Here is a 19873-nt window from a genome sequence, read left to right as displayed (position 1 = left end):
GATGTGATATAGTCATTTTCAAATACCTGAAGGCATGTCCCATGTTAGATGGGGTAAGCTTGTTCTTTGCTGCTCCAGAGGGCAGGATCAGAACAAATGTGCTTAAGTTACAAGAAAGAATATTCCCACATTAGGATGGAATTTGTGATGGTAACAGCTGTTCAACAGTGGAATGGACTACTTCAGAAAGTGGTGGACTCTCCCTCATTGGAGGTCTTTAAGCAGAATTTGGATGATCATCTGTCAGAGATGATTTAGCTGTGATTCCTGAGGTGCAAGGGGTTGGACTACATGAATCTTGGGGTCCCCTCCAACTCTACAATTCTGTGATGATTCTGTTAACACATAGCACCACTGAAACTGCTTTGCTTTGGAAATATTGCAATGGCGTGGTTGAATTTTACAAAACAATTCTGCAATTTTTCAAAAATAAAAAACCCACCACTGATGCATGGTGTGTGGGCTGATATATGGTGATCATTTTCAGATATGGTGGCATTTAGTGCATGCACAGCTATATATACTATGTGCATAGTATAAAACGCATCACACAGGAACTCACACAGGAACTCATGTTACATATCCTGTAACAGCCCCAATTTTACACCATTTGTGGACATACATGTAGTGATCATTTTCATCTATGTCTGCTGTGCCATGCTGAAACAGAAGCATCATTTTAACCAATTGTGCATGCAGACATGTGTGCAATACCACACGCCCCCATGCCTGAAAATTATCACTATATATTAGTCGGTAACTGGGGTAAATTTGAAGATTCTCTCGAAAACAACATGACTGATCAAGTGTGCCATTGCACTACTGCCTCTCAGAGGCACTGAGGAAGAAAGGCAGCCTGGAGCAGTCACTCTGGAACTTGCAGCAGTTCTGAGGTTAAAAAGGGGGGCAGGAAGATCCCAAGATCACCTTCACTTCAAAAGCAGATCTGATGTTTGGGAGGACAGTGCCTGTTTCTTCTTGTGGTATCAGGGCCATTACTCAGTTTAAAAAACCCAGTTGGGCCTGAGATTCAGGAGTTCTGAAGAGTGATGGATTAGTGTCTCAGAATCGGTCACCCCATCCATCACCACTAGTGTGCCTTCTGTTAGTGCCAAAAAGTCATCCAGACAGTTCTGGGCATTGAGACTTTCTCCCGCTATGACTGTCACCTTAATGTTACCACTGGAGCTGATAAGATCTGGACCCACCTAGTGCCTAAATGACAGACCAGCCAGAATTCCTAATTGCACTTCTCTGATCTCCATGAATGGGATGGATACCAGTGTTGGGAGCGAGCCCAGTCCCTCCACAGGCTTGCACACTTCACCTTTTATCTCCTCCTTGGCACAGTTGCAAGAAGGCAGCAGAAGCTTTTGCTTCTGATGTTGATTGATTAGAGTTCAGCATTGCATCCAAAACCTAAACAGTGGTTAATTGTAGCTATGATTTGTTGATGCAAGTCAGATTCATAAATGATGGTGTGAAATTGGTTTGTTCCAAAAAACCATAGTTAAGATTAACCACCCTTAGCTGAGTTCAGGTGACACAGCAAGCTTCAGATAATCTCAAACAGAAGCAAAAGCTTATTAACTCCTCCTCCTCCTCTGGATGATGGGGACCCAGAGAATGCAAGGCCCAGGAGACACTAGACTCATTACCAACATGATAGACTATGGCACCTGTAGTCCTTCATATGTTGTTGGACCCCAACATCTATCACTTCTAGCAAGCCAATGCAGGTAACGGCCTGGGCTGATGGGAATCAGCATCTAGCAGCATCTTGAGGTCCTTAGGCTCCCCATCCCTGAACCTTGGCTTTTCATGACACCTGAAAGCAGCCAATGTGGATCTGTGACATACAGTTCTTAATACAGTAATGGGTAAAATGGCCTAGGATGTCAAGCAAGATTGCTGATCAGAAACTATTTGCATAAGGGATAATGGGTATAAAGCAAGGAGTAATTATTTATGTCTCCCATGCATTTAAAACAAGAAATTACAACTGCTATGAATCACTTTGCACTGAATCTAGCAAGTTAGTTGAACTCTTATAAAAATGCTTTATTGACTTGTTCCAAACTCAATTAAGTGTTTATGAACTCAGTCTATTCTGCTACTTGCTGCAAATTTAATTATTTTTGTGGAATGTGTCTGTTCATTTTTCCATGTAATACATATATGTGCACGCCAATACTGTAAAATAAACAGCTACAGAGCTAAAAAGCTTAATTTTGGTGACTTTAAATTGAAATTAGGTTAACTTTAGCTCTTTTCTAATTGACTTTTAAAATTTCCCTTGATACACTATGTCTACACATAAAAAACCACTGTAGAATTTACATTACACTATCTGTTTGTAACAGTACCTGTCATGGCTGCCAAGGGTTATGTCTATGATCATCATGGCAATCTAATTAAATATATAAGTATCAGACAACTGGACATGATTCAAGGCAAGCTCAACATTAAATTACAAAATTTAGATGGGCCACTTAATCAATAGACTCAGCAACTAGCTCTAGCTATCACCCCAACTCATACGCTTGATGGCTTGGTTAGACATACTGTGTAACAGATGTCCAACATACATCCATGAGCCTTAATCATAAATATGATGCTTTGATTTGGCATGGGATATAGGAAAAGTTCCTCAGATGCCAGCAACCTGCTTCCTCATAGCAGGGGGGTGGGGGTGGGGAGTTCTTTTAAAATGCATGAGCTGTCTTTTGTAGCCTGTTATGGGAAGACTTGGAAACCACCATTAATTTTGCTTTAAATAATCCATCAAGATGGTCCTTTGTTCTGATAATCTGAGTTTCAAGTGAGACCACATGACAAAGAATTACCAAGACCTGATGAGGTTCTTTTCATATTGCTTCTCCTCTCTATTGGTTCTCTTCAGTTCTAAACCACAAATTGAGTAAATGGCAAAAAAAAAACAACCCAGTGCCAACAATCTTCTTTGAAATAAGATAAAACGTGTTTACTACCTGATCGTTTTAGTATTGTACACTTCTGATAATCAGTTTTACTTTCTTCTTTTAAAAAAATCCTTAAGTGCTACTTTTGCAACAGACTAGTGATTGTATTTGTTCCACCGCTAGTCCATGAGTGAATTAGTAAAGATGAAAAATGGATTTCAGAGACAATTTCAGCCTTGAAAAGATACGATTTGCAACTATGGATAGGTTAGCTTGCTGATAGTTTTCTCCTAAATACTGAATAGATATAGGTTAGATGGGAAGATATATATTACAGTGTGATGGTTATGTGCAATTTGGAGAGAATGTGTACATAATTAAGACATGCATATTTATCTAAAGTATCATAGTGTCATTTTAATCACTTCTTAAGAAAACAACTTGAAGGGTGCAAGGAATGTGAGCAAGGAAAGTATGAAATTCAGTTTACTTTACTAAAGTTTTATACCAATGGAATTTGAATCATTAATAAAGAAGAAGAAAAAGCCCCAGGGAAAGAAAATGGGACACATAAAATAAGCAAAACAGTTTTATTAATAGAGAAAGCTATAATCTAAAATTAGTACAAAGCAAACATTTTAAGGCTAGGCACATAGCTAAGCTATGTGATATGAAAAGCAACCAAATATGCTTTATGAATGACTGGAAGGTAGGATATGTGATATGGATAACTGGCTCACAGACATAAGACCTAGAAAACATTTAAACTGTAGTTAAATTATCAAGCACTATGAAAAGATAATGGAACTATTCACAAAAGAGTTGCTTGGAAAACATAACAAAAGCCTAGTGAGAGATAGAGAGACAGAATTAATGGCCAGAAAACTACAGGCACTTAGGTCTTTAAAAAGGAAATGATTAGGTAGAGAATAGTGCTTAAAACAGGAATTTTGAAGAAGATAATTGCTGGTATTATCAGCCTGCAAGTACGCCTAGTATTTTTTTAATATATATATTGGTCAGGAAAGGATCATTCACTGATCGAATATGCCATTGTAGAGTTTGTAAGTGCAAACTTAGGATTCCTTTTCCCGTCTCCTGGAACGATCTTTTCCCCTCTCCACAAATCGGAAGAAAGTAGGCATCTGATTTTCACCTAGGGTTAATAAAAGCTAAACGTAAACTGTTAAAATTCTACCTATGCTGAGCCCGAGAAGGAGCTGTGAGCCGGCGCGGCTTAGGACCCAGAAGGCCCCGCCAGGCGGCAGTTGTGTAGATCACTGGGAGACTCTAAAAGGGTCCAGTTTTAATTCTCTCTCTAATCTCTGCAACAGCCGCGCTTCCCACAACAGCTCAAGGTTGGGCTGATCCCGACTGTGGCTTTGGATTTTTTATCCTCGCTCCCAATCCCCGGCGGAAACCGCATTAACCGGCTCCTTCGCAATGGAAACCCTCGAGGAAAAAGTGGCTTCAGTCGCTCGAGCCTGAGATCGCGGTATCTAAAGGAGAGGGGCACGAAAATGAAGACGCTGATGGTAAGTCAGTTTCGCAGGAACTAAAAATGGTCCCAGATTACGCTCCCCGGGCTCCGGTTGTCGGGGGAGACAGACAAGAGAGACCCCAGCCTTCCTTTGGGTCGGGTGATTTCAGCCTCTGTGCATCTTGTCCTATTTATTTATGGGCATCTTTGCTCCATGGGCATTTTTGCAAGGGGGTCTTGGGCTGAAAACCTTGTCAAGGAAGAGAAGCAAAGGAACTTCCCGCCTGCCTTATTTTTAAATAGCAAATAGGTTCACATGCCATGATGATGGCTGTTGGTGTTCAGCTGAACCGACTTGCCTTGCAAGGGAGGGATCTCGGGCGCTTAGGGCAATAATCACGGGCAGGCATTGGTCTCTCTCCCACCTAAAAAACTGCAAAACGTGGGAGCAGTGGGAATGGCAGCGAAAGGGTAAGCCGGGAAAGTGAGAGGAGGATAAGAGAGAGGGGCTTAGGAAGGCAGAAAGCAAAGTGTGTGTAGGGGGGGGTCAAATTCAGGAGGTAGCTGCACTTTTCAAGAGGCTTCTCTGCTTTGGAACTTGCAGGGGCTGGAAATAGGACGGTTCCACCCCTCCCCAGCCCGGCTTCTTCCGCCACCCCAGAGATTAAAATGGTAGCGCTGGGTGGCACCCGCCCGTTCTCAGCAACCTGCAAGGATCTCTCCATAGAGAGGAGACCCAACCCCTTCCAGAAGAAGTTAAAACTTGCAAAGGCTACCAAGACGCGGAGCTGCATTCTCCTCACACCCACCCGCATCCCCGCCATAAAAAAGGACAGGGGAAACTTGCAAAAAAGGGCTGCCTCACATGAGTAGACTGGCGCGGGTGTGCAGAGAGAGAGAGAGAGACGCCGAGCTTTTATTGACAACAATCAGAACTCCTCCAACAGTGGCGGGTTGCAAAGGCGAGGCGGGAAGCGGCAAGGCGCGGGCGGGCGGGGAAGGAGAGCGGCGGGGAAGCGGGAGACCTGGAGGGGCGGCGACTGAGCCGCGAGGGACTCCGGCGACGGTGAGCCGCCCGCGCGCAACGCCTCCTGGCCGCCGCCGCCGCCACCATTTCCCGCTCCGCTATCTCCACCACGTCCGGCCTCGGGCCCCGCAGCGCTCCGCTCGCCGCCTGCCTGGTGGGGAGCGCCCTCTCCCCTGCGCGCGACGGGTTCTCTCAGCGTGTCTCCTTGTCCCCCTTTTCAGCGCCATGGGCTGGCTGTGTCTTTAGCGCTCACCACCATGTGCACTAGCTTGTTGCTCATGTATGGTAGCATCGGAGGCGGAGGCGCTGGTAGTGGCGGCGGAGGAGGAGGAGGAGGAGGAGGCGGCAGTAGCGGCGACGGAAGCCCGAAAGAGCAAAGTCAACCGCAGCAGCAGCAGCAGCAGCAGCAGGTGGCGGTGACGGCGAGCCAGAAGCCGGAGAGCCCTCAGCAACTGGGCGGCAGCGGTCAGAGGCGCCTCCCCGACCGCCCCTTGGAAGGCTACATCGGGGTCCTGGACCACAAGGTGAGCGCAGGCGGCGAGGTGGGGGGAGGGCAGGAGGCGAAGGGCGGACAAGGGCGCCGAAGGGGGGGCTCCTCTGGGGCCCTTGGCTTGGGCCGACTGATGAAAGTTCTCCGGCAAAAAGGGGTGTGTATAGACATTTCTGTTCCATGAACTATGGGGAAATAGCATGGGAGTTAAAGTAAGGTAAAGGGACCCCTGACCATTAGGTCCACTTGTGACCGACTCTGGGGTTGCGGCGCTCATCTTGCTTTATTGGCCGAGGGAGCCGGCGTTTGTCTGCAGACAGCTTCCGGGTCATGTGGCCAGCATGACCAAGCCGCTTCTGGTGAACCAGAGCAGTGCACGGAAACGCCATTCACCTTCCTGCCGGAGTGGTAGCTATTTATCTACTTGCACTTTGACGTGCTTTCAAACTGATAGGCTGGCAGGAGCAGGGACCAAGCAACAGGAGCTCACCCCGTTGCAGGGATTCGAACCTTCAACCTTCTGATCGGCAAGTCCTAGGCTCTGTGGTTTAACCCACAGCGCCACCCACGTCCGGGAGTTAAGGAGGCCTGTACAATAAGAGCCACACTCTTCTCAGAGGCACTGAGAATGGAGTGCCCCATGGACATATAGCCCTGTGGGATGTTTTTAGGGGTCACGTTGCCATTCAAAAGGCTGCCCTTTATTGCAGGGGCAATCAGTCCAAATTATTCTGTAGATCCCTTTGGATCACTTTTTGTGGGGGGGAAAAACAAAAAGCAGCAAATACATGTTGTTAACAATAATAATGAATTCATATAGAATCCCATAGAAAGGACCACAAGGGTCATTGAGTCCCACCCTCTGCGATGCAGGGATCTTTTGCCCAATGTGGGGCTCGAACTCATGGCTCTTGAGATGAAGAGGCTTGTGCTGTTCCAGCTGAGCCAGTTTTATTTTATTTTATTAATATTGCCTGATGGGATATCTCAGAGCAAACACCACATACTGTCTACTGCTCGTTAAGAGAGAAACATTTCTTTTTTTAAAAAATATACTTAACATATTTTGAAGAACGAATGGAAAATGTATATAATTAATATATGTAAAACTCAGTAAAGGATAATAACAGAGAGAGAGAGAGAGAGAGGAATGTTTCATTTGTGTACAGTGGGTGGTATCCTAACTAAGGCTGCAATCCAAATCCCAAAGGAGGCATTGGATTGCGTGAAGATGTCCCCCGTCTGGTTTCTGCTGGCTCAACTAGCGTCCCATGTGTGGGTAAGCAGGCAGCCTACTGGTGTCTCTGCCAGCAGAGCCCAGCAGAAAGCCCCCAAGTGGGCTGGGAATCCCAGCTGGATTCCCAGCTGATTCCACAGCCAGTGCCAACCAGCACAGAGCCTAATTTGGGCCCAACGGCTGTGCCGTCTTCCACTGTTGCCACCATGAGTGGATAAATTCAATGGGTCTGTTCCCTGTATGGCTTAGTCAGATACCACCCACTGGTTTCACAACTGGGAAGTGTCTTAACAGTGAGTTCTATTACACTGGGAGCTTTTCCAGACAAAAAAAAAATTGGCATGGCCTAAATTATCAGAATCAAACAGATAAACAGGCTTTAATCACTCCCTTTTGCAGAAGTGTTTTCGTGAAAAGGGCACTACCTTCAGAAGGAATTCCTTCCTTTAAAGTAAGCTCCATCTGCCAGTTTGCAGGTCTGCCTATAATGGGCAACTTCTGCTTCTTAGCAGATCAAAGTCTCTAACATTGGTTTTGAAGGCTTTGCAGACCCCACAGAATCAATATTCTCAAGGGCAAAGGAAAGATAGTTGGCTTTTTTAAAAAAAAATAAAAATGGTGCATACAAATTTCAACCTCTCCATTGGGCCTTGGATACTGATGATGCAATGCTGTGCATGCTTTGTGTGTACTATACAAACCTATTTGCAGAAGTAAAATTTGGTGTTGTAGATAAGTTCAGAATGACACGCTTGTCAGTAGTAATATTTGCTACAGAGGATACTTTCAAGACTGATAGTCTCTAATTGCTTTCTGAAGCAAAGGTGACAAAAGTATGGTTTTCTTAATGCAGCAAGAAGTGTGGGAAGAGGTCTTAAATTATTGTGGTGTAATGGGATTTAAATGTATATTATGTGTGGAAAAACTGGATAAAATATGTGCACAGAAGCACATGCCTCCTAGGACTTCACAGTAAATTCTTAGCCTACAAAAAGCTACTATGTCACCAAGAAGGCATTGAGCCTGCCTTCTCTATTTCTACCTGCAGGGAGCTGGGTGTTGTCGTTGCTTTAACACATGGGGGCAGTTCAGACAGGTAATCTCCACCTATAGTCTGAAGACCATTCTATTCCATACAGGAACAGCAAGTGCTCTTTCTGCACATTTCAGGTGGCTGTTCAGATTAAATAGGCAAGATTTTACTGTGATTTTGGTAGTAAGCATTGTAGTAATTGTTGTCCTTTGGTTGTTTTTAAAATCATACATCTACTGATAGGAGTTACTTAAAAAGCATGATTAAGTGATACAGGAGATGAAGCATGGATTAATTTGAGATTTAAAAAAATTAATTACTGCACCTTTCTAATATAAGGCTATGGCCCCTGTGTACAGTTCTCTTGAAATAAATGCTTTACAAGTCAACAAAATTTAGGTAAGGGTGCTTCAGGACTGGAGCCCTTCACCACTGCTGAGGCATTGCTTTTCTATAACTAGCTAGGAGTAGAACTGAGACATAGGGCTGGAATTCAACATCATCCTATGTGAGTGTCCCATCCGTCAATCCTCCTGCTCCATGCTGTTCTGGGAGTTCTCCCATAACTGCCACAAGCCCATTCTGGCAGGCGCCAGAGGGTGTTGTGGCATGGAGGGGGGTGGGAGAAGCCCCATTATGCAAGGAGGAGCCCTCATGCAAGATTTGCACAGATAGGACTCATTGGGTGAATCCTGCCCAAAGGTTCCACACACTGCTTAATAGAGTGCTTTATTATCCAACAATGCCATTCCCAACGGCAACCCAGAAGACTGCTTTCTAATGCCTACTACTCACAAGTAAGTTCTTGTCAGTAAAGCTCAGTTTTCATGCTGATAAAAGGTTTTATTGCGCCAGATTTTTGGGGACTGAGTGACAAATAGCCCCTGGCTTATCACTTGAATGAAGTCCGTCTCAGTTGGTCCCCACGTCGGTTTCTTTTTCCTGTGGTAGAAGAAGTCTTTAATTACTGATTTCTTGTTATTTAAATCATTATTTATTTTGTAATGGTGCCTTTAATAAAGCATTTTAAAAAAGAAAAGAGAACAGAAGAGTAGAAGCCACCGCAGGACATTCTGCAATTTACGTTGCAGTCTTAAGCACTCTTACTAGGAAGCTCAATGGGGCTTCCTTCAGAGTATACATAATGAAGTTTGTTCTGTTAGAGAGACTATTCAATGAGCAAATCTGAGGCTATTTATTTCAGGAGTCCTCCACCACGCAACAACAGAAAGCAATAAAGCTGGCTGAAGATGCAAAGAGGAAGCATTCAGTGTAAAAGCACAAAATCCCAGAAAGACTTCAAACACTGTGCCTACCTACTGGACAGACTTTCTTACATATGGCATACGGCTATTTAGTTATCCGGTTGCAAGAATTGTGTTCTACCCATAAGCAGGTCTAATAACATCGGGGAAGCAATGGACTAACAATGACAACATGTGAATGCTCGATGAAAAGTGTATAAACAACAACTAGAAATTCCACAGAAGAGAGCAATTTTGGAAATACAGTGTATTTAGGAACAAGGTGTTGAAGGTTGTGTCTGACAGCAGTACTAACAGATACGTAGAAAACTTTGCAGTTTCTATCACAACTTCACCTGATTTTTTTTTAGCATTGTATTTTCTCTTTCCACGCATCATACATAATTCCTATGGGATCCGTTCATGACTATGTGTCAAAAGTAAACAGCTTCCTCCCTCCCTTTCATAGTAGGTTCAAACACTATATATAGCCTTGATTTGATGAAAGCAGGGTTATTCTTTCAAGAAAGAAGTATCAGCGCAATTTTCAGGTAGTTTAACAAAAACAAAATGAAGTTGACAGCAGTAACAAATACAGAAGATAATGTTGGTCACTTGCAGATAAATACCATGTACAGAACTTGAATGAAAAGACAGTTCAGTATTACTCTTAATACATGGAAAAATAAATAAAGGGATCTGGTTCAAGTGGCTTGCTTTTTCTAGTTACAATGAGATATTTCACTACTGACTTAACATTTGGAAACTGGAAGCAGGGAATTTTTCTATAGAAATAGTTGAAGGAAAACCTCCAAGTATTAACTGCTCTGAAGAATATGTTGCTTTCAGAGAGCATGATGACCAGCATAATTTAATTGTACCACACTGATAGATATACATATATGCATGCATATTATATATATTATATATATATATATATATATATATATATATATATATATATATATATATTAGTTCTGCAAATAGTTTGAAATCTCCATAGTCTCCAATACAAAACATACTTGGGGACATAATTACTTTGTATAATTGAAGCAAGAGAGAAAAGGTTATTGCTGTTGGAGAACAAAAATAATAATAATTCTCTTCTACGGAGACCTTTTTGTAACAGATGGAATCTGTTGAGGGTTGCTGCGTCATCTCTTGTGATGCAAGATAAGGCCATGAGGGAATGTATCTGGTACTCAAGCTTTACATCAGTTACTTCTCATTATGTTGGTGTATGTAGTTTTCAAATATCTTTCTTTAAAAAGCCAGGTATGCTTTGTTATCAAGTAAGCCTGCAATCTTTTGTTCACTTTCCTAAGAGTAGCACCCATTGAAAGTACACAGTCAAAGGGCTTGTGCTGAGCATATAGATAGTAATGGAGCATTTGCTGTTCAGTATCCACCAACAGGAGTCTTGGGGTGGAATTCAATGTATCATTAAGCGGGGCTATGCATGAGCAGACCATGGTCTGCTAGTGCAACGGAACTTTCTCCCCTCTGTTCCCCCTAAGTCCCCACCCCCTAAAGTTCCAGGGGTTTCCCCAGAACTTTGGAATAGGAGGCAATCTGGATGGTTAAAGATTACCGTTTTTGCTCTGAAAGGTGAAGCAGTTGGATCAGCTGTATGATCCCTTTGTTCTAGAATAGGCTGTCCAAAGGTTTCTATTCTATATAAGACGATGGAGATAGGCTTTCTTTCATGGTCACTTCCCATGAAAGCTTGAAATAACAAGTTTTTACTTTCAAACACATCACAATTTAATCAGAATTAATCTAACATTCTAAAAAGCATTGCATGGAGGGGAACAGGTCAAATAATCAAGTAACCAGTTAGTGGGTAAACTATCTTGTGTTTAGCATTAAAAGGTTAACCATGCAATCGTGTGCATGGATATGCAGAAGTAATTCCTTCCCTTCAGTTTCCTGGGACTTACTGTCTAGAAGTGTGCAGAGGACTGTTTAAGTATCCAGTCGCTGCATCCATTTACAGAGGAAATCTGGGGGTTCTTTCATTAATGTAACAGTTCCTCTTGACCAAATAATGCAAGCAAATCATATAGTGTTAGGAAACAGCATTGCTTGAAGGAAGAATCACAACAAACCAGTGATTGGTTTGTGCATGCTCACAAACTCATTTTGGATTCTGCTGTGCGCAGGAAAATAACAATTGGCTTTCTGTATGGATGAACCAATGCACAGTACTGCTGAGAGCTGGGAACAAATCACTACTAGCCTCTATTGACAACTATGATTCAGGATGTGAATGCGCATACAAGAGAACAGAGAGGCTACCAGATCTTGGATGAGGAGGATCAGTCACCCTGGTGTGAGGAGGCATGCTGCTAAAAAGATAAGAATCTATATCTATCTATCTATCTATCTATCTATCTATCTACATATCTACTTCAGATTGATGCTCAGCAGACAAGCCTGAAGGGTCAAATGACACGATAAGCCATTAGTTGTACATAGAATCCTTGTGGGTAGTTCTGATTTCCATAAAGGTCATTGATGTTACCATACAGTTACTCTACAACCTTGAGATTGAAGCCAAATATCTAGATGGATAGGTTCATTTGCATAACACATCAAACTAGCCTTTACCAGTCTGATGCCCCCCAGATGTTTTGGCCTATAACTCCCCCCAAGTTTGCACTACAACTCCCATGCATGAGCTGTAATAAAACATCTGGGCAGTGTCAGGTTGGCAAAGACTACATTAAACCATAGTTAAAATGAACTCAAGTTTAATGTGAATGAGCAGTGTTCAGTTCACGGTTTATTGCAGAGAAATAAACCACGAGTTTGTTTTGTCCCCAGCAGAGCAGGGAAGAGAAATTTGGAAACTCACATTAAACATCATTCAGATGTTGACTGCGCATGTTGTGTGTGTTCTGCTTTTTGTTCCCAGCAGCATTAACTATTTCTCTGAGCTTGAAAAATTGCATCACCGGTTCATTTCATTCTGATGATTCTTGTTTAAACTTTCAGTGTGCATTAAGTGATAACATTCTATCTGTATCACAAAGCAGTGGAACAAAGATAGAAAATGGTACCTTTTTCTCCATGCCAGATTGCTAGTTTCTTGCAAGCAGCTGTCAGTCTTGACTTGGCACCAGCTCTGTTTGTAATCCCTTGAAGTACTTTATCCCTTATTGCTACTAACTATGTATCAATCAGCTCAACATGTTGTGCATTTAAAATTCCACATCATTATGTATTTACTGTGGGAAAACATAGGAACTTGTTGTCTTATTGAGATACTTTTACTGTGCTTTTTTTGGGAGGGGGATAGTTTGACTATAAAGGTGTGAAGCTTTGCCCCAGCAAACAAAGCTGATTTGAATGTGACCAGAAGGCTGGAATTAGGCATGTTGGACAGTTCCAACAAAAACAGACATGGGAGCAGAAATTGCCAGTGTTCACCTATTCATCCTATGTCCAGAACAGAAATCAGTCAGCGAATATGATCAGTATTCACAGTTGTGGCTTTCACTCTGCAAACAATACGTAATTGATTACATTTCCCCCATTTCCATTGCATTTCCTTTGTATTGAAATGAATGGGGTGGAATAACACAATGCTAACACGTAATTAATTACATAATTGCGCCACAGTGGACAGTGAGACAAATAATACAGTTTTTTGCAGGAAACAAACTGCATTGGAACAGAAACAGTGCTGCATGTTATGCATATAGAGCAGAATGGAAAGTGATGCCTTCCTACATCCCTGGCTGGAATGGCTTATTATTAAGGCCCAGTGATGCGCTTGAGATGGTAAACGTAGTAAAGAGATGTGCTGTGGTCAGAAATATGCTCACTTCTCTCTGATAGAACTGGACACATTGGTAGCAGTCCATGGAGCAAGCCAGTTTGTGGAATTCAGAGACTCAGAAAGGGAATTCAACTCAAGCAAGGTGGCAGGACGCATAAGTAACAGCAGCAAGATGAAGTAGCGGTTTACTGAGACCTAAGAGCAAGGCTAATCCCTGAGGTTCTACATAATGTAGGGGCTGGTCCCCATTTCTCTTTCTGCTGCTGTGTGGCTAGAATTTAATCTCAAGCACTTGCTGCTAGGGTAGAAAAGTTCTATACTACTGTCCTCCAGCAGCAATAACTTATTTAATCAAAAAGTGCAGTAGTGCTATATATATGTGAACTTAATCGGCTAGTTACAGCTACTCAGCCTCTGGCCACATCATACATCCCGGGCATAATGCTATCCTACATAAATTCATAATCTTTGATGCGGCTTACTCATCACCCACACCTGCCCACAAGTATGGGAGCATACTAGTCACTAGAATTATAAAAAGATCAAAAGGTTTAAATTGCCTCAAAAATTGACAACTCTGCAAATGCATCAAAATTGCCCAAAAAATTATTTTGCATGAGTATTAGCTAGGTCTTCTGTCTCTGTGTAGTGCAGATGTCTTTTACTTACACACACACACACACACACACACACACACACACTATACCCCCAGTAAGAACTAAAGCATGTTAAGGAGACATAGCTGGCTTTTAATGTGATCAGCTGAAATAGAAATTCCTTCACCCAATAGCATTTTGCTGAATGGAAAATGTGGGCTTTAGCTTTTCGTATCTTTTTGTCACTGGCTTTTTGCTTTAACCTGCCCTGCATTGCTCAGTGACACATGCAGATAATGGTGCCCATGAAACAAAGGTGGCATTGATATTAAGGACCATGGTGTATTAATTTAGCTCCTAATTAGTGTAATCAACTCAACTGAGCTTTGGTGCTGATATAAGCTGATGTGACAGCACAAAGGCCACTTTCAAGGTGAGGCTGGATATTGCATTGTCTTTGCTTCTGTCCTACACAGGGTCTCTTCATTTCCTGCTCTTCCTGTTTAATTATGGAATAATTATGGAATGTTCTTATAGAGAACACGGTTAAGAACGGCCAACATTCTTCAGCAATCTTACATACAGCAATCATGTACATTTCTCCTCAGAAGTATGTATGAGTGGGTTCAATGAGCTTACTCTTATGTAAGTGGCTACAGTGTTGCAGTCTGTATATTTGGGGAAAAAAATCTTCACATTTATGCGTGATACTGTGGCTCTGAGAGAGAGAACTGGGATATCTTTTTAGCAGCACAGTGGAAACCTTTAGGGCAGAAAAAAATGGGTGTGGGCTGTTCAGCTCTGTGGTGCTTTCACAGCAGCATTGCTGAATCATGCCAAGGTTGCAGGGCCAGCCCTAACATTAGGCAGAGTGAAGTGCAGTTGATTGCCTCAGGCAGTTAATTTTCAGTGTCATGAAAAGGAAATGAATATATTATAATGGTGTTTTTTTACTGTCATAGAGAGGGACTTATGATATTTTATGTCTCAAGTGCCAAATGGCTTGACTGGCCTTGATTTGTGATGTGGCAGGGGTGGAGCGAGGACACCATTTTATGCTTAGCCTCAGCCAGCAAAATGTGTTGAGTCAGCCCTAGGAACCTGAAATGTTGCAGCTGTTCAAACGATAGTTCTATCGACTGTGATTCACAGAAATGCTAATACAATATGTAATAAAGAGTAAGTGTTACGTGGGGTTTTTTTTGAAGCAGCATTATTAATTGCAGTATCAGATTGGGTATTTTTGTGGAAGGGAGAAGGCATCTTCCTATCGATGTTGAGTCAAGGGAAGTTGTAAAGAGAAAATATATAGCACAAGTGGTAAAGGTGCATTTAATAGTCTTTTTTGTGCCATCTCCTTTTTGATAAGAAGACTTAACAACGTGACTTAGGAGTTTTGCTCTTCTGAAGGTCCTTTGGAAGCACTAGGGCAGATGGAAGATGTAGTCAAAACAGCTTGATGAAATAGGCTATTTGATAAGAAATAGCCTAGAAGTCGGAGAGGATACTGTCTCACAGCAAATTATGAATTGTGAACATGCCTTGCTTATTTCTTATAGACTGTAAAATTTGCCTTGCCAGCCGTGTCAAGTAACCTCTGGTTTCCAGTCTGTTCAAGTGTGTTATTAGTACATGTTAGATTTGCTCTGGTTTTAGTACCCATAAAATAAATATTTTTTAACATCCACCCTTTCCCTTATATTAAATTTGAATACATTTTGCCCTTTGGTTACAGGAAGGTCAGGAGTAGATGAAACAGTTGTAATAACACTGGATAGCACATTAGTCCTTGCAGTTCCCTCTAAGGGAAAATAAAATCCAGCAACTGAAGAGCTGTGGAAAACATGCACATCTATATATGAGGCACAGTGTATATAGGGACCTTTAGGGAAAAGTGTTGTACTTGGGAAATTGTTTAGTAAGAAATAATCAGGTATAAAAGGACATAGTGCTTCTGGAGATGGCATTTGTTATCAGGAACATGTTCTCCTCCAGTCCTCCAAATAGTGATAAAACATTTTGCCCTGCTGCTCGCGGCTCCAGAACGTGTTTCTCAACTTGTTTCTCCTTATTTCTCTTCTCCTCTCTTCTGCCTCCTCCTGCCTTCCTACACAACTTTATAATTTCATCGTCTGTGTACAAAACCTCTCTCCTGTTCCGGTGAAATTCACCTCCATTATGTTTCAGGAAAGCACAGGATAGCTTTTTTAAGCCTGTGGCCAGCATTTGCCTTCCTTCTTTTTTTATTATTTTATGCCGGGACTCTTAATGTACCAAGCCAAAAATGTAATCCTCCAGGGATGTGATAAACCTCCAGTTTTTGCTCCCTGTCAGGGGCTGGGATGGGTTATGTTTGGCTTAGTGGATAACAAGTTGCACACGTCTGTTATAAATACAGACCTTATGAACTTTCCTTATTTCTTCCAAAGCTCCTAGAGTGCACAATAATTACTTGATTGTGACCCAACAGACTAGTGATGACCTCTAAGCTGCATTCTGGATTATTGTCACAAATTGCTGCTGGCCCTTGGCAGTTGCAACTGTATAGTTAAAAGGGATGAAGACTTGAAACTACAACTAACCCAGAATGCAGCAGCTAGACTGATGACTGGGGAGCAGCTGCCGGGACCATATAACATTGGTCCTAAAGGATCTACTGGCTCCCAGTACATTTTCTAGCACAATTCGAAGTGTTTGTGTTGACTTTTAAAGCTCTAAATAGCCTCGCCCCTGTATACCTGAAGGAGTGTCTCCACCTTCATTGTCCAGCCTGGACAATGAGGTCCAGCTCTGAGGGTCTTCTGGTGGTTCTCTCACTGTGAGATGTGAAGCTACAGGGAACAAGGCAGAGGGGCTTCTTGGTAGGGGCACCCTCCCTGTGGAATGCCCTCCCATCAGATACCAAACAGATAAACAACTATTTGACTTTTAGAAGACATCTGAAGGCAGCCCTGTACTGGGAAGTTTTTAATGGTTAATGTATTATTGCATTTTTAATATTTTGTTGGGGGCTGCCCCGAGTGGTAGGGGCAACCCAGTCAGATGGAGACATGTTGTTGTTACCAAAAATGCAAATGTTGTTGTTACCAAAAATGAAATTGTATGAGTTTTGATTCATTTATTAGTTGACGTGTTACAATAAAATTGGTATTTCTGAAGGAAAAAAAACATGCTTTCTTTGCTTTTAGACAATGCTTGCATATTTCATAACATACATCTTTCTTTAGAAAAGCATTTCATTCCTCTTACAGACAGGATGTTGCTTGCCAATTTTTGCATGTACACGTATTAAAAAAATGAATAAAACAGCTTGCCAATTAATCAGGGGATTCTTATCAGTTTTTCTTAATTAATTAAGCAAACCAATTAATTGCTGCTGCCCTAATGAAAGCATCTTGTTGGATGTGGTGATACGTGGAAGGGACACATGCATTAACCTTCTGATATTTTCAGCTCCTCTTGGTAGCAGCTAGGGAGATAGTATTTTAGCTTGTGCCTGTATTTCACAGAATAGCATTATTGTGTTTATTTTCAAATATGACTTCATTTTCTGTGTCTTTTAAGGTTTTGTGTGTGTGTGTGTTATGCATGACTGCATTATGTCTTATTTATGTTGCGGTAAGTGAAAGACAGTGTTTTCAAGAATAATTCATACTTTTAACTTTCTCTTGCCATGATAATCTTGGAAAGTCTAACAGATGGGAAGGGAAGATTAATGCCACTTGAAAGCCGCAGATTTAAAGGAGGCTACATTAAACACAGTCTCGGAAGCTCTTAACAGACACTTTTAAAAATTGTTCCGTGTGCTAAGGTGAAGTCCATTGAAATTGTTTGTCTGGGTTGGGGGGAAGGTGGTAATCTTAGAGAATATTTAAGGTAATGTGTCTGACAAAAGTAATATGAAATTGTGTGCTCCTCTTAGATCCTGATACAAAGGTAGTTTTATTTTTTTGTGAAATCAGAATAATTATTTTGAAGCAAAGTTTACAAAGTAGTATAATTTTTCTTCCTATCTCCTCCCTCACTCCGCCAGCTAAATATTTCCACAATGGATGTAATATTTGCATCTTGGTCTCTAGATCATTTCATAAGCCATATTTCCCTTGTCTTTAGAAGTAAAAGTACAGAGCATTATAGTATACTGTGTATATTAAAGTTGTTCTCCATACGTGAGAAGTTTTATGAACCTTAAGGATAAAGTTAAGCTTCTCTTTCAAGCATGTTACTATGACAGGAGTGTTAATCTTCTACTGTCACAGCCAGGGCTTGCTGTGGTCTTAGTCTAAGCAGATGTAAGTGCAAATAAATTAAAAGGAATCAACCTCTCAGATATTTATGTTTTACCTTATTCTAAAGAGCAAAGGATAAAAAGGGGGATGCTGTACCAGATATCCTCTATAAGAAGGCTGAAGCTTATACTTAGCTGCATCATAAGTCCTTTTATGTCTCTACCTTTGGAAGATGAAACTAAATTTTCAACAACAACAAAATCCATGAAAATGAGATGTACACTTGGGGACAGGAAAATCATAACACATTCTGCTTTTCCCTAATTAAAATTCCATGGAGTTGTCTCCAGTATGTTCATGTTTTATTACATCAGTAATTACTCTTACTTTTTCCTTCCAAATTGCACATTAAGCCACTAAGGAAGAACGCATTGCAGTTACAGTGAATATTTGAACAACGTGTTATAATATTCACACAACCCTTCCCAAGTTATAGGAGTGGTTTGCATGAAAATGTTAGATATAGAGTTAAAGATTAAGCTTTCAATTTATAGACATGATAGGGCATGATATAGTGAATGTTTGCCTTCCTTAGGCATATGCTTATTGCATATTTAAGGCTCAAGTGCGTAAACATAGCATTCTTACCTGTAATGACCCATTCCATAATTTCAGTGTCTTAAAATTTAATTTTCTTTAAAGATGACACCTACAAATGTACCATCATTTTCCTCCCTACACTACACAGAAGAACTGGAGCAGTTCTGACTAACCAGGCCAACAAGTGGACAGCTCCTCTCTCTTCCCACATGAACACATAGAGATGGATCACTTACATAGGTATAAATTGCAAGGGATTTTAATGAAGTCACCCAGGTGGTCCCATTCAATTTGTATGTACATGAAAGGTAATTGATGATCCGTCTCCACGTGTACAAGCAGGGACAGTGGAGTTCGAGATGGCCTGCTGGGTGGGCAAAGAGGAGCCCTACACTCAATCTACCTGAAAAACCTAGATTATCTTGAAAATTGTTGTGTATGGTTGGCTGGTTTTATTTTGTTCTAAACTACTGTTTTGCTTGTTGTAACCCTTCCTGGGACTTTATGCTGAAAGATTGGTAAGGAAAATGATGGTGGTGGTGGTGAATAGGGAAACCTGCATACACGAGAATTTAATTGCTCTGTTGTAGGATGTACCTAAGATTTCCAGCTTTCCAATTCTGCTGGGCTGCAAACTCAATGGCACATGATGGGTGTAACACCTTTTAAGATCTCCCTCCCCTTCTGTTAGCTTATCCTATGGGTTTTCCCAGTGCCCTTTAATGGAGCTTGCACAGGCAGCGAGGGCCAGCCTAAGGCTGTTCCTTCAAACTGTCTTATTATTTGTGGCCCACAACCTGGCATGCTCCGCAACTGGCGCTCTCCACTTCCAATTACACAAATGTTCTGAAGGCATGCAAGCCGCTGCTTGTCGCTCAGTCATTCTCTTTTTACTAATTCTTCCAAGGCTTTGACCACAAGGCAGGTGCACAAATGTTAAGGTGACCCTGCAATGCTGGCTGTCTTGAATTTCCCATAGTGCCTCCATTAGCTTTCCTTCCCATGCTATCTGCACTGATAGTTCATGCACGGTTACTTGCTTACAGTCCTGGCCTTTTTGTCACAACAGTAGCACACAGCTGTGGCACTAAATGAGTGGTATCGGGGTGATAGCCTGCTACTGAGGGAGCATGGAATCCCAGCATTTTCATACTTTACACCATTGCTGAGTTGCAACCCTGGAGGTTTACTAAAAGGTCAGTGCTTTCCTTCATAAGCCACTGACCTTTCTT

General features: G+C 41.8%; 1 protein-coding gene across 3 annotated transcripts in view; it reads left to right on the top strand.

Annotated features, from left to right (window-relative positions):
- The window catches only part of ST6GALNAC5 (ST6 N-acetylgalactosaminide alpha-2,6-sialyltransferase 5), a 415010-nt gene that overhangs the window by 325863 nt on the left and 69274 nt on the right, over positions 1–19873 (top strand). For all 3 annotated transcript variants that reach the window (XR_014220874.1, XM_082227296.1, XM_082227295.1), the window contains exons 2-3: positions 4256–4456; positions 5650–5952. Coding sequence is in view for 2 of the 3 variants with exons in the window: in XM_082227296.1 (XP_082083422.1) it covers positions 4256–4456; positions 5650–5952 (504 nt within the window). In the remaining variant the exon portion in view is untranslated. The remainder of the gene's footprint in view (positions 1–4255; positions 4457–5649; positions 5953–19873) is intronic.

This window comes from Podarcis vaucheri (assembly GCF_965113315.1).
Source record: "Podarcis vaucheri genome assembly, chromosome: 6".
Lineage (NCBI taxonomy): Eukaryota > Metazoa > Chordata > Lepidosauria > Squamata > Lacertidae > Podarcis > Podarcis vaucheri.
Note: the sequence above shows the minus strand (reverse complement) of the source record. Positions and strands in the feature narration are given on the sequence as shown.